This window comes from Zonotrichia leucophrys, chromosome Z (assembly GCF_028769735.1).
Source record: "Zonotrichia leucophrys gambelii isolate GWCS_2022_RI chromosome Z, RI_Zleu_2.0, whole genome shotgun sequence".
In the NCBI taxonomy this organism is placed as follows: Eukaryota; Metazoa; Chordata; class Aves; order Passeriformes; family Passerellidae; genus Zonotrichia; species Zonotrichia leucophrys.
In genome coordinates this window covers 26,210,544-26,225,572 of record NC_088200.1, presented here as the reverse complement: position 1 = coordinate 26,225,572, position 15,029 = coordinate 26,210,544, and the positions used below count along the sequence as shown (strand labels likewise).

At 40.7% G+C, this 15,029-nt stretch overlaps 1 protein-coding gene across 6 annotated transcripts in view; it reads right to left on the bottom strand.

The window, feature by feature from the left end:
* NNT (nicotinamide nucleotide transhydrogenase) overlaps window positions 1-15,029 on the bottom strand; it is a 49,335-nt gene that overhangs the window by 11,879 nt on the left and 22,427 nt on the right. For 4 of the 6 annotated variants that reach the window (XM_064736920.1, XM_064736919.1, XM_064736918.1 and 1 more), the window contains exons 14-19: window positions 10,465-10,660; window positions 9,645-9,878; window positions 7,469-7,629; window positions 6,386-6,565; window positions 2,153-2,312; window positions 721-802 (exon numbers count right to left, since the gene is read on the bottom strand). In XM_064736920.1, coding sequence (XP_064592990.1) covers window positions 721-802; window positions 2,153-2,312; window positions 6,386-6,565; window positions 7,469-7,629; window positions 9,645-9,878; window positions 10,465-10,660 — 1,013 coding nt within the window. Of the gene's footprint in view, window positions 1-720; window positions 803-2,152; window positions 2,313-3,511; window positions 3,641-5,733; window positions 5,966-6,385; window positions 6,566-7,468; window positions 7,630-9,644; window positions 9,879-10,464; window positions 10,661-15,029 lie in introns of those variants that run through there. The other 2 variants (XM_064736923.1, XM_064736924.1) reach the window with 2 other exon arrangements.

Genomic DNA, 15,029 nt, shown 5'->3' with positions numbered 1-15,029 from the left:
GGTCTACAGAAAAAGTGAAGGAGGAAAGGAGACTTGAGGCCAATACTGGAAACCTAAGAATTATCTCTGTTTTTTGGAATAGCACTCCAGCAGAATAAATTCAGGCGACTGGAGACATGCACTCCCATAATCCTTTCATGAGATGCTCAACGAACTCTAATAGCAGTCTTGCCTGCAAGAGCAAAATCTTACAGGAGCCCCATAAGTGTAGGTGTAAGTTGCTTAATGGTTAGGACTATCTGCCACAAGAGGAGAGACTGAAATCTGGGATTCTTCTGCCTGCAGAAGAGAAGGATCAATGGAATCTTATCGCTGTGTATAAATATAGATGAAGGGCAATAAAAAAGATAGAGCCAAATTCTTCTCAGGGATATCCAGGGAATGGGCAAGAGGCAACAGCTGCAAATTACAACACAGAAAAAACTGGTTTTACCCTAAGGATGACTAAACATCATAAGAAACTGCCCAAAAGAGGTTGTCAGTCTCCATCAAGACATTCAAAATCCAATTGGACAACATTCCAGGCAACTTTTTGAGCTGATCCTGGTCTGAGTAAGGGGGCTGGATGAACTAGACAATCTTCAGAGGCGTCTTTAACTTTGCTATCCTGTGCCTCTGTCAATGCTGAAAAAAACATTAAACCAAAACTAGCGATTTTAATGGAATGAAAAAAACCAAAACAAACCACCTGTAATACTTCTCATCAAGAAAAGCACTTACCTAACGTTTTTCCCTTGTTCTCTCAACATCTTCACCAGATCAGCTATTGGGTACTGAGCTTTTGCTGCACACAAGCCATAACCTGAAAGAATTTCAGAATTTTAATGTATTTTCCTGTTTTAGTGCAGAAAGACCAGTTGCAGACAATAAGTGTACCTTCCACACACAGAGAAGTTCTCATAATAAAAAATAAATGAAAGAAATTTTAAAAACGCACATCAGATTCTCACACATTCCCAGCCTGACCACTGTAATTAATCTCTTTCTTGATCTCCTGACCACTTACAGTGCAGTGATTTGACCAGTCAAACTACAAAGGCACTTATTTCGCCCTCACAAAAAGACATGTTCCTTTCTATATCAGAAAAGGATGTTTCAGACAGGTATTTTGAAAAATTCATAAAAGGGTGATTGTCAGATTACTTGACAACCATTACCCTCAACAAAATTTCAATCAGCTTAATGCAAATCTAGTAGCTAGATATGGCTTTTAGCAGCAAATAATTTTTTCAGTCTCTCTGAGGTAATTCATCAGAGCAGCTATGCCAAAGATAAAAATAAAAAACATGTATTATTAATGGTGTGCTCAAGGTTTGACCACAGGAGAAAGACGCAAACTCCTTGAAGATGACTGCAAGCTTCATCAGGAAAAAAAGTAGCTTACCAAATTAGAACCCTACCTCACTGATGGTCTCTCTAAACTTGAAGCAAAATGAAAGATAACTTTGTATTTTAGCATTCTTCACATTCCAGTGTTAAAATGAGTTTAACATGATAGTCATGCCATTTAGTTAAAGGAGAAATCCTAAACTGTCCCCTACCTGAGTTTTCCTTTCAGGGAACGTACTACTAAACGACATGAACAGCCAACATAATCATTTCAGACAATTCAGGCTTTAGTTTTCAGGTTGGGTTGTTTTACTTTAATTACAGTATTTATATTTACTACATTTTGGATGGGGGTTTTTGGCCTTTCTTTTTCATAAACAAATGCAGAATTGAACAAGTACATGAGAAGTGTAAACAAAATCCTGTCTTTCACGATTTAACAGATCTGTTGGTAAAATTGGTACCACTGGTATTGTAGTTGTGCTTGGAATTCAGTTAATTTTGTGTACAGCTGTTGTGGTGTAAACTTAATTTACAAAAGATAGCTTTTGTTCTGAAGAATTTAAAATGCAAATAAAAAAGACAAACTTTGATGACACATAAACAAAAATGAAGTGGCACACATCTCTGCACAGGGGAATGATATCTGACCAGGGAACAAAAACAAATCACATGGACTCAGTCAACATTTGATATGCTGCTGCCATACTGCAATCTCTTTGCTGCTACCTTTCTTTGGTTTATTTTGTGTTTTTGTTTGGTTGGGATTTTTATTTTTAAATCACATCCTCTGAACATCTTGTGTAAGTCAAGAGAGTCTTACCTGGAGTAATAATAATGCTATTAGCTTCTTTTATCATTTCAACTGCATTGTCCAAATTGATTTCTGTGTGAGTTCCAGTAATTTCCATGGGTTTCCCACCAGCTGTTGATGCAGTGCCATAGCCCCCAAGAATCACATTTGCAAGGGAACGGTTCATAGCCTAAAAGACAGGATGGTTTTGGTCATATACAGATAAAATCCAAAAATAAAGGTGACACTCCACAAAGAAAACTTCTGAAGAAGATTTCTGAAAATATTAAAGACTTCCTGAAAATAGTCTTTATAAGCTGGTTTTGCCTTCTTATAATCCAAAGACTCTTAAAACAGGCTTTTTAAAACAATTTACCACAGCCATCACCAAACATCAGCTTCCAACACATTACATTACACACATAGTGGGAGAGCGCCAATATTTCTCCAAAACAAAGAACAAAACTATGCAAATAGCAAATATTGGTCTCTTTTTATTCTTAAAAGGGAAGAATATGAAAGAATGCATGCTTGATGACAGTTTCTAAAATTTTTTTTTACATTGGCATATACACACACACATTTTTGCAAGATATTTTCCATAGTTTTTAACCAATTTACATGTAAGCACAGCACTGCTCCATGACAGCATGGAATCCACAAAGCTCTTACAAGTAGTACTGAAGCAAAACTGCTACAGCAACAAAACAGGAAAACTCAAAAGCAGCTAATCAGCCACACTGAACCAGCCACATTGTAAAGAACTGAAGGGGACCATTGACTTACTGGCTGACCACCAAAGGAAAACAAGAGATTTTAACTAGAATGTTTAAGAGAAGAACACACCCTGAAAATCTGGCTCCATTAGACACATAGCCAGAAAAAGCCATTGGCTAAATGCTTTCTTTGGCACGCCTGCTCGTGACTGTGGTCCCAAAGTAATATCTGTCAATAACGGGAAATAGGAAAAACTTGTAACTGCAGGGGATAAAAAACTTTAGAAGCAGGAAAGTAAGAGGATAAAATGCTTCTTTAATTACACATATGAATCATACATCTTCTGTACTAGCTGAGAAGCCATGACAAAATTTAGGAATGGATCTGGAGAGTCACAAATATGAGTAGGAGGAAGTACAAAATTGTGCTTCCAGATATCTATTCTCCACATTTCAAATCATGCAGCTCCACAGTTTTTTTGCCATAGTCTCAGAAGGTGTGCCACTCTTTGAAATTTATTACCTAGCAAATAAGCAAAATGATGATGTTAGAACTTCTGTTTTTCCTGATAAGTCATCACTGTGTCAGATACTGTAAGGGATGCACACAAACATGGTGAAATCAATATTTTTCACTGTCTACAGCACACAGTATTTCACATACCCTGAGAACACACTGCCTTTGGCATCTATCTCAACATTATAGCAGTTGTGTCAGGTAGGACAGCCTAGACAGAAGAATACCCTCTGCAGATGTTGCACATGCCAAGCTTGTAGGGAGGACAGCACTTTCTACACATATCTAAACCAAAAGACAACAGTTAGACCAAGTCAAAGGGGAAAAAAAAGAAGATAAAATATAATTAGAAATATGGGAATTGGCTAAAAGCAAGCATAAGATTGAAGTACCCTTGCCTGGCTCCACTGCAAAGAGCCAAGAACTTCCAAGAGAAAATGTGGAAGGCAGAGAAGAGCTAAGACCTTTATCAAGCAATCATTAACCAACATATCTGGGACAGTGTGAAAACTCTTCTGTAGCCTCTTCCACTTTCTTTACCACCACACACCACAAATACGGAGGTATAAAGTGCAAGCTTCATCACTCACTGATAATCCAACTAGTGGCAAAAAGCCCTCTATGCTGACCACAGACAAATAACAACAATGGCCAGGAGCTTACAGTCCAGGGAAAATCAAATACCTGAATCCTGAGAACTGCAAGTGCTTCCACTGTGCCTACAGAAACGTCACAGCTAATACACAGAAATGGTCAGCATATAATTTGTAAGACTAACACAGTTTGTCCCCTCTCTTGCTCTGTTTCATCAACCCAGTTAATGGTTCCTCTTCAACCTTAAGTTTCTTCTGGATCCCATGATGAGTCTAATACCAGAATTGCAATCATCATTACCTCTGGGTAAAAAAGGAGTGACGAGGACATGCTAACAATCAAATGTTCTGAATAAAATGTATTGTGTTGGTGTCTTAAAAGACTCACAATTCATAGAATAAGCAAACAGTACAGGCCTTTGTTTTTTGAAGTTAAATTCCCTGCCTTTAACTCAGTTATCAACTGAGGCTTTAAAAGACTCAGGACTGACTATGGATAATTAGGTAAGTATCAATAAATATACTAGCTTTGACAGAAATCATACTAAAAAGTAGGGGGGAAAAACCAAAACAAACAAAAAAAACCAACCAAACAAAAAAACCCAAAAAAAAGAAAATTAAAAAAAACTCAAAAACCAAACAAGCAAAAAAAAAAAAAAACCCAACCCAAAAAAGCAAAAAAAAGAAGGAAAAAACCAACCAAAAATAAGTCGACAAAAAAATCCCCCCGCAAAAAACCCTAAAACCCACAGGAAAAAAAAGGACAAAAAAGGGGAAGGAGAAACTTTTGCTTCATTTCCCCAGGTTGAAACACCAAGCGCAGAATTTATTGAAACTCTTGAGCATTTCCTTCTCCTGAAATGCAGCTTCAAGACAATGATACTGAATGCCCTGATTATAACAATGCTTTCTAAAGTAATGATTTCCATTAAAGGAAGTACAGCAGAAAAGAAAAATTCTGGGCTAAGAGCATGTTATTCTGCTTATTGTGCAGAAATCATACAAAATAATTTTCATTTTACTGGTTGATGAACTTCAGTTGTCTAAGCATATATAAAGCAGCACAATATTTCTAGACACTACCTCAAAAACTAAACTTCCTGTAATCTGAGAAACACTGGGGAAAGTCACTCTGTCACTGCCTAACTATTTTGCTAACTACTCCCTCAGGCTTCCTATTTACCTAGGCTCCTCCAACCAACTCTGTAAGTATTTCAAAACTCTCTTGTGAGTGCTAGGAGAGTGAGCAATATTAGAAAGGAAAGAGAGAGTAAAACAAAAATGAAGGTATAGATAGATTACTGGTAAACACACACCAAACAGTTCACATTTTCCCTGAAGTTTACAAGAATTTGATTCTTAAAAGAGTTTTATACCTGCGTTATCCATAAGCACTATTTTTCCACTGACATGGACTGAATTCCTGAATGTATACAACTAAATATATGAGCTACATAATATGATTTCCTTTTGATAAGGAGACAGAAAATGTTCAAGAAAGAGATTCTTTGCAATTCATACTTAGAATTGTTAATTTTAACTTACTTTCATGTAGTTTTACAAGAATACCTTTTTAAGCTTTTCTGAAATTTTTCCTCAAGAATGATGAAAAAGAACGATACTGAACATTCCTAACATGGTAACAATACTATTTATCAGTGGAGATGAAGTAAAAGATGATTGTCAGAGCTGACCAGAGGAAAACATCAGACAGGAGAACAGTGGCACCGATCACACAAGAGCACAAGGGCAGAAACAAAGCAGGATTACACCATAGAGAACGAGAAAGTTGGCAGCTGTGGTGCTGCAAACTGTTTTCTTTAAACCATTACCTCTCCATCTTTGAATACAAGGCCTCTACGCAAATGTTGCAGAGAAAAGGAGGTCATTACTATAGCACAATACAACTCTCACACCGAGATGAATCTCAAGCTTGCAGACACACAGCACTGAACTCATGCAGGCCTGCTGCCACCCCGTGGTATTCCAAAGTAGCTGCTGTGATCCAAAGTAGCTGCTGTGAAGAAAAGGGCACACTTTTCTGCACTCCAAAAACCAAACTGCAAATCACTGCCTGACCAATGAACACACTTCTTAAAGTATCTCCTGCTACATATTAAATCTAGCTTAAATTTAACCACATTTCAGAAGCTGTATGACTGGAAAAAAAATAGCTGACCACAAGCAATCATACTTCTTTGAGCCCAGATACAAATCCTTAATGCTTAAGTCAATGCAAGGGCTTTCCTCAGTTTTGAGATATGTCTCTCACCAAATCAAATAAAAATTACTGACATCTAGTCCAACAGTTTCAAACAAGAATTTTCTAGTCTATAAACATGTAACAGTTTGAGATCCAATGGCTTATCTTCCTAAAAACATGGTTAAAAAAGCTTTTTCATAACTCAAACAAGCAGAGTTTCTGTTGACTTCTTACCACACACATGATGTAAGAGAGGATGGCCCCAGAGGAGCCGATGAGTGCACCAACAATGGTCAGCAAGTTGTTGTTCAGGAGAAAGCCCTCAGCACACAAAGCCCATCCAGAGTAACTGTTCAGGACAGTAATAACTACAGGCATATCAGCACCTCCAATAGCTGCTGTTAAAGTGACACCCTGGAGAAGGAAAGAAAATACTTAATGTCAGCAATCACTAAGGAGAACACCCAGAGAACACCAGCCTACAGCACTGAAAAATAAATATAGAATGGTTTGTGTTGGAAGGGACCTTAAAGGTCAGCCAGTCCAAACTGCCCTGCCTTGGGCAGGGATAATACCCACTAAATCATGTTGCTTAGGGCTCCAACCAACCTGGTCTTGGACACATCCATGAATGGGGCATCCACAACCTTTCTAAGCAATTATCAAGTTACTTAGAGCCTATTCAAGTATTGTCAGTGTAGGTATCCAGGCTGAGAATTCAACTTGCCAAATCTGCCTTTTCAGAGAGAACAGGAAGGTACCCCACCATTCTCATGCTCAGCTTAGTCACATTTTTTTACTTGCAAAATTATCCTACTAGCTCCATGGAACTGTTCATACCATTAAGGCATTCATATTGAACAGTCTTTCAAGACTCAGTTTACAGAATGGCAATATTCAAGGTAAATTTTGCAACACTGGCATACACTGGTGTAGGTGAATGGCAGCAGTTACACAAGGACATCATCTCAAGAGGCTATCATAATAATCTGTAAATCAGAGCTCTTTCAGGTATTTTAGGGATTACCTTTCTAAAAAGTCTTCTCTAATATCACTCTGTTGCATAAAAAAATTCATTAATCAGTAGCTGCAAAACGTAAGTATAAAAATACATTCCAGTTCTCTGGAACAGTTCTCGTTTACACCTAGATCTAGAAAAGTCAGTTCTTACTTGCTACTTCAACTTACCACACAGGCATGCACCATGCCCACTGTGACTCAGGATAGCAAAATATAATGAATAAAGAGGAAACTTGCAGGACTGGAGAATAAACTCCTTTTGTAACTTGTTTTACTTTCTACAATTCCTTAACTTACCATTATGGCTGAGAGTGCTGACACAGAACCCAGGCAAGTAATTCCCGTGGTGTAAGAAGGATCAAGCATGTAAGGTATCATCCCACCAAAGCTGGCAGCCAGCAATCCTGCATTCAATGCATGCCGACCAGGCAAGAGCAGAGGTGCAGAGTTCAGGATACCTGCGATCAAACACATTTTCAGACATGAACATGTACACTCAAGGAAGCCTGCTGCTAACGTTCAGAGAAGACTGAATAACTCAGCAAAAGAAAAATTAGAAAAAAGGGAGGGGTAGAAGATAAAACAAGTTAGTGGAAGCTGAGATTTTCTGCTGTCTTTGAACTGCAAGACATTTAAACTTCCTCTAGATTCTCAAATACTCTTCTTTAAACTGTATTTACTTCTTCTTTCACTGAAGTGCTCCAGAATAGCTAGAAAAATCTCTTTTCCTTTTGAAAAGCCTTTTTATTTTTCCTTCAACAAAGTCCTTCCACTTTGTCTCCAGGTCTTTGTATATGACCTGGAGACAAAGTGGAAGGATATTCTTTGATGAATATGATATTGATGAATTTGATATTCTTTGTTGAATATGACACACAGTAGAAGAAGCTTTTAGCTGGAACTTCTACGCAAGGATTATCTCAGTCTCTCAAAAACTGTGTGCTTAAAAAAATACGACTACACAGGTAACACCAAGTATAAAACATTCCTATTTTCAAATGCATTAATTTCACAACTACTCTCAGTCACACGGAACTCCCACAGCTTCCCACATCTGCAGAAACTTGAGGGGAAAAGGCGGTTCAGTATTTCTGTGATTCAGTTAAAAAAGACAGTCACATTAATTTCATACTAGGGTTTGGTTTTTTTCAAACCACATGACAAAGGGTTGAAACAATGCAAGTTTGCCAGTAATTACTTACATCAGAAATAAGCGTCTCATTTAGATTTGAAAAAAAAAAAAAAATTCTCATTTAAAATTCATTTTCATTTCATTCATCTTCATTTCATTTCATTCATTTTAATTTTCTCATAAAAATTTGAGAAAAGCTGAATTCAAGGGAAACAATGAACTAATGGTCTCAGCCAGGGGAGTCAAAGTGTGTGGCTTACTACCCTTTTCCATACCATAGGATCAGTAGTTTGCTAATATAGACAAACTTCATATTTCATACCATGTTGATATGAAAATGCAAGGAAGAAAAAAGTAAACAAAAATAGGAGAGCAGGCTCAAACAGGCAGTGAAGTTTACCAGGGACATGCGCACAAATCACTGAGGAGGTACAATGGAGAGAGAAAAAATAACTCAGAACAAATAAATTAATAACTACTTAGCAGAGATACATCAGAAATACATACTACTGACAAATCCTTCAAAAGATTATTAGAGAAGACAGCTTTCCATCCTTGTCATATTTCCTCCTTCAAAGGCTGGTCTCACAAACATTGAAGAAAGCAAAGAGATGTTTCCCAAAGGAACTATTGCAAAGTTAACAACAGGATTAGTAATAGGAAGCTCTTAGCCTGAAATTCTTAGCACAAGTATCACCTCAGCTTCTCAAAAGCTGTGTGCTTACAAAACCAAAAATAAATGCAATAAAGAAAACTTCACATGCATAATAATCAGGAATTAGTGAGTATTTAACTTAGAAAACATATTTGCTAAAACAGCAAGAGGCATGGAGCATGGAGTCTGTGCAGTAGGTAAATAGACAGTGAACTGAATGGTTTAAAGTGAGGCAGCCTCAATATTGCAGGCTGCCTACCTTAATGAAGATTGCAGTGTTAAGAACAAAATCCTAGAAGTATTACTAGTGCTCACTGAATACAGCAACATGAGAGTTTCAATCAAAATTCTGCTCAGAAATACAAGTTGTGATCATTAAAGTTCATTAAATGAATTTGAGAAAAAGCATCAAGTAGTGTCTTAACACCAAAGCAACACTTATTTCTAGACAAGATGAATAATAATATGTCAAAGCACTAAAGACAACTTTTCATAATTAAAGCTGTACACAAATTAAACAGACTTAGAAACAAAAAAGTACTCGTAAAAATTAAACATTTAAACTTTCACCTGGTCCAAAATACAATGGTTTTTTTTCCAATTACATAGCAGTCTAAAAGTAGAGTCAAATCCCGAGGGAAGAAAAAGCCTTTAACAAATCTTTAATTCTGAACAGGAGGTCTCACCTTGCAGTTTTCCATACGCAACAAGAGAGCCACTGAATGTCACTCCACCAATGTACGTGCCAAGATATGCCACAATCTTGGTGAGGTTTGCAGCAGGATTGCTGGAGAAGTGAGGATATTCAATCATGTACTCTGCTACACAGGTGAGCACAGCAGCCAAACCAACCAAACTGTGGAAAGCAGCCACTAGCTGAGGCAGATCTGTAATCTGGATGCGTTTAGCAATTGTCAGACCTATTGAGAGATAAAGACAGAAGGGAAGTCTTAGAAAACACAACCCACCTGTTCAGCTAGAAATTAGTACAGGATGGTTCGGTATGCAATGATTACACATACACAAGTCTTTTCCAACTAGAAATCCCTATGGCATTGAACCGAAGGTTGCACATGTGAATTTTGTGCATCATGAAAAATAGAAAGAGTAAAGCATATCATGGGCTAAGAAGCTTCACCAAATATTGAGAAATTCATTGTTTTCTGTGACAAAGGTACAGTATGAAAGAGAGAATTTGGCAGTATTCGGTCAGGAACTGAACAGAAGTACAAAGTTGGGCAAGATCATTTACCTCTGGACACAAGTTTTCCTATCAGAGATTATGTGGTCCCAACTTTTCAGTCAGCACATTCTTTACCACATTGTAAAGCATTAACAAAAGCCCTGACAGTTACAATATTTTGTTCACACATTTGCCAAATAATTTTGCACAAGCCACAAGTGTCAGTTAGTCAATTCACTTGGGAGCTATACAGTATTTTATGTATATACAGGTTGCATATACGCATGCATGGAACATAGATTGTTAGTTCATCATACACATACCTATGGTCCCACCAAGTGCCATTGCACCTGACATCTGCGCCAGCAATGCAGGAGTGGGATTAAGGCTTCCAAGAGTTGCAGCTAAACCTCCGGCAACACCAATCATACCCAAAGCATTTCCAAGACGAGCTGTTCCTTGGGTAGACAAACCAGCCAGGGCACCAACACAGCACAGTCCTGAGCCCAGATACATCATCTTTAAGGGAAGAAAAAACATCAGTATGAAGTAGTGACAAATTGCACTGCTATAAAACATCTCTGATAATTACACAAAATGACTGATTTCTCCAGAATGTGTTTAAGTCACAATTCTTAAATGAAGTCAAGAAACTTTACAGGATGAGGTTTTGGCCAATTAAAATGTGATATCTATAAAGATTTTCCCTCCCTTGATGACCCTTTTTAATCTGGAAAATGACTATTAATTAAAGCCAAACCAATTTTCCTCATTAGTTCAGAAGCAACCTTTCCTTTAGCACACAAATCCAAAACTATATGGTCCTCCTCATTATAAGGATAGTTTCATAATTTGTTTATGGCAAATTTGAACTAAGAAATAGCTTTAATAGTTCTGAACTACTAGCAAGAGTGTGGCCAGAAGGAGTAAAACTGTGATCATTCCCCTGTAGTCAGCACTGGAGAAGCCACACCTCGAATCTTATGTCTAGTTTTGGACCCCTGTCTTGGGGTGACGTTATGATGCTTGTTCTCTTCTGTGCCTTTAAGACCGGCTCTGAAGAGTGGAAGTTTTGTTTGGGTTTCTCTTATCAGGGACACAGCGGAAAGCGGTACACAGAGCTGTTTTTTCACTTCCAGCTTCAGCTTGCTGCTTTTGCTTGCTCTCTTTTTCTGCTCTTGCTTCTGCTCTGCTTTCTGCCTCTGCTTATTAGCTAGTTCTAGCTAAACAGTCCACATTGCTTCCTGGACTGTTTCTCCTCTCCTGTTCCTGTGACCATCTCGAACCTGCTCCGGACTGGGACCCGGGAACACCGAAGGTTCGGCTGCAGCAGCTGCCCCAGCGCCGGAGGGACTGAGAACAGAGCAACCACCCCTGAAAGAGACTTTCTGATTTTGTCATCTTTCTCAAAGCGGTGTCATCGGGTATTGTTCATTTTGTGTGCTGGGGGGTGCGGGGACAGTCAAATAAACAGGTTCTTTCCACCTCTCTCTGAGGAATTTTTTCCCGAACCAGTTGGGGGGAGGGGCCGTGTGGGTTTCGTTCTCTGGAGGGGCCCTCCTTTGCAGATTCTTTAACAAATTTGCCCTAAACCAGGACAAATTTTTGGTGCCGAAACGTGAGGCGAGAGAGAGAGTGGAAAAACCCTGTTTTGACTGCATTTTGGCTGCTATTACTCTATGTTCGTTTAAATCAGCTAATAGCCATGCTTTTTGGATTCATAATGTCTGTTGGGGTGAAGGTTTGCATGCATTTCTGGTCCCTAGGGTTTTTTGAGATTTTAATACCTCTCTGGTCCCTAGGTTTATTTTTGTATCCAGAAAAAGCTTTAGTATTGCCCCTAATACGTAGTTTTTACATCAGAGGGGCTGTGACCAGAATAGCTATCCTGCTGGGTTTGGTGGCAATAATGTGCAAGAAGTTTATAAACATGCTGGGGTCTGCTCCAGGTATGACTGGTTCATGGCTATGGTTATGCATCCAGTTTGTCGCAGGGGGAGCAGGAGGGAATGAGGTTTTTCAGCCTCTGCTTTCCTCCTTTTCCTATGAATCAGTTGCATCACTAGTGAAGGATGTTCAGTTTCCCCTCAATGTTAAAGAAACCATCTTCCTGGTATTCAACCTGGTAACCTTCCTCTATACAGCCTGCTGCTTCTCTAGAATGAGGGCTGAGATTTCTAGACGGGCTGATGAGACCCCTGACTCAGGAGTAAACCCTGGTGTGGAAAATCCTAAGTGGTGTGGGAAATGGGAGGATATGGGCCAAATCCTGAAGGAATTCTCTGACCCTATAGTGTGGGATTTTCCCCATGAACAAATTCAGAACCCAGCTGAGGTGGGGAAATATCTGAAAGAGAAGTACCAGGATGAGCCTAAGGAGAGGAAGGTCATTGCAGTGAGCTGGGCCCTGGCATATGCTTATCGCACACTGCTAGATACTCTAGGCAGCAGACAGAGGCAGGGGGGCAGGGAGATAAATCAGCAACTGTCCCGGCGACTCAGGCTGCAGCTAACACTCCAGGCTCGAAGCCAGCAGCCAAACCCATGGCTGTTGCTACCAGCACTAGAAGTGGGAAATGCACAGCCAAGACCAATCGACCAGTGGATGATGATGATGATGATGATGATGAAGGAGAAGGAACCTCAGTGCCTCCTGACGTAAAGTCAGGAGTCAAAGCAGCAGGTGCAAGATCAGATGCCAATACTGAGTCCTTCTCCCTGAAGGACCTTCGTGGCCTACGGAAGGATTACACTCGAAGGTCTGATGAATCCATAATTAGTTGGCTGGTCCGTCTCTGGGATGCTGCAGGCGAGGCTACCGTTTTGGATGGCACTGCAGCCAGGCATTTGGGATCCCTGTCACAGGATCCTGTCATTGACCAAGGAATGATGAGGGGGGCTAACTCTCACAGCCTCTGGGAACGGGTCCTAAGAAGTGTGGCAGAGAGATACCTGTGTGCAGACGATCTCTATATGCAGTAGACTCAGTGGAAGACAATAGAGCAAGGGATCCAACGCCTGAGAGAAATGGCCGTGGCCGAGATTATCTTCTCAGATGATGTAACAACTAGGAACCCAGACTTAGTACCATGCACGTCTGTGATGTGGCGAAAACTCGTACAACTCGGGCCACAAGAATATGCCTCTGCCTTAGCCATCATGAAGAGGGATGAGAGGGGTGAGACTGTGCTTGACATGGCAAGGAAGCTCCGAGCACATGCAGATGCTGTACAAGGCCCAACACATGCCAGAATCGCAGCGGTAGAAACACGTCTGCAGAACTTAGAGGATAAGATAGAGGAGAACCATAAGAAGCTTAGAGAGGAGATTAAAGAAGACCTTCTCCAAATTTCAGCAGTACAGATCCGAGGTTCCGGTATCCAAGGCAGACGTTTCCCAGATGGTGAGAGAAGATACACCCCACGAGCTGAGCTGTGGTTTTACCTGCGTGATTGTGGGGAAAACATGAGAAGGTGGGATAGGAAACCTACTGCTGTTCTGGCACGACGGGTGCGTGAACTGAAGGAAGCCACCAGGAGGAAAGCAGCTCCAGTTGCCCGTAGCCGAACGGCCAGGTATGATGATGATGACATGTCTGACCCCCTCGAAGGAACATCCAAAACATACACCCAGGGAAAGAATGATAACCAGGCTTAGAGGGGCCCTGCCTCTAGCCAGGTAGAGGCCAGGGAAAATCGTGTCTTCTGGTCTGTGTGGATTCGTTGGCCTGGCACATCGGAACCACAAGAGTATAAAGCTTTGGTCGATACTGGTGCGCAGTGCACATTAATCCCATCAAGGCATGTGGGGACAGAGTCTGTTTCTATTGCTGGTGTGACAGGGGGATCCCAGGATTTCACTTTGGTGGAAGCTGATGTGAGCCTAACGGGAAATGAGTGGAAGAAGCATCCTATTGTGACTGGCCCAGAGGCCCCATGTATTTTGGGCATAGACTACCTTCGAAGTGGGTACTTCAAAGACCCAAAAGGACTCAGATGGGCATTTGGAATAGCTGCTGTAGAGACAGAGGGCATCCAGCAATTGAACACCTTGCCTGGGTTGTCTGAGAATCCATCTGCAGTAGGATGCCTGACGGGAGAAGAGCAACGAGTGCCAATTGCCACTTCCATAGTGCATCGACGGCAGTATAGGACCACTCGAGATGCTGTGATCCCCATCCATAAGATGATCCGAGAGCTGGAGAGCCAAGGGGTGGTCAGCAAGACCCACTCACCCTTCAACAGCCCCATCTGGCCTGTGCGAAAATCTGAAGGAGAACGGAGATTGACTGTGGACTATCGTGCATTGAATGAAGTGACTCCACCACTGAGTGCTGCCGTGCCAGACATATTAGAGCTCCAGTATGAGCTTGAGTCCAAGGCAGCAAGGTGGTACGCCACTATAGACATAGCCAATGCATTTTTCTCCATTCCTCTGGCAGCAGAATGCAGGCCTCAGTTTGCCTTCACATGGAGGGGAGTGCAGTACACCTGGAACCGATTGCCCCAGGGGTGGAAGCACAGCCCCACCATCTGCCACGGACTGATTCAGGCTGCACTGGAAAAGGGTGAGGCTCCAGAACATCTGCAGTATATTGATGACATCATTGTGTGGAGGAACACAGCTGCGGAAGTGTTCGAGAAAGGGAAGGAAATCATCCAGATCCTCCTGGGAGCTGGTTTCGCCATTAAAAAGAGCAAAGTAAAGGGACCAGCTCGTGAGATTCAATTCCTGGGAGTGAAGTGGCAAGATGGACGGCGTCAGATTCCTACAGATGTCATCAACAAGATCACAGCAATGTCTCCACCCACCAATAAGAAAGAGACACAAGCTTTCTTGGGTGCAATAGGTTTTTGGAGGATGCATATTCCTGAGTACAGTCAGATCG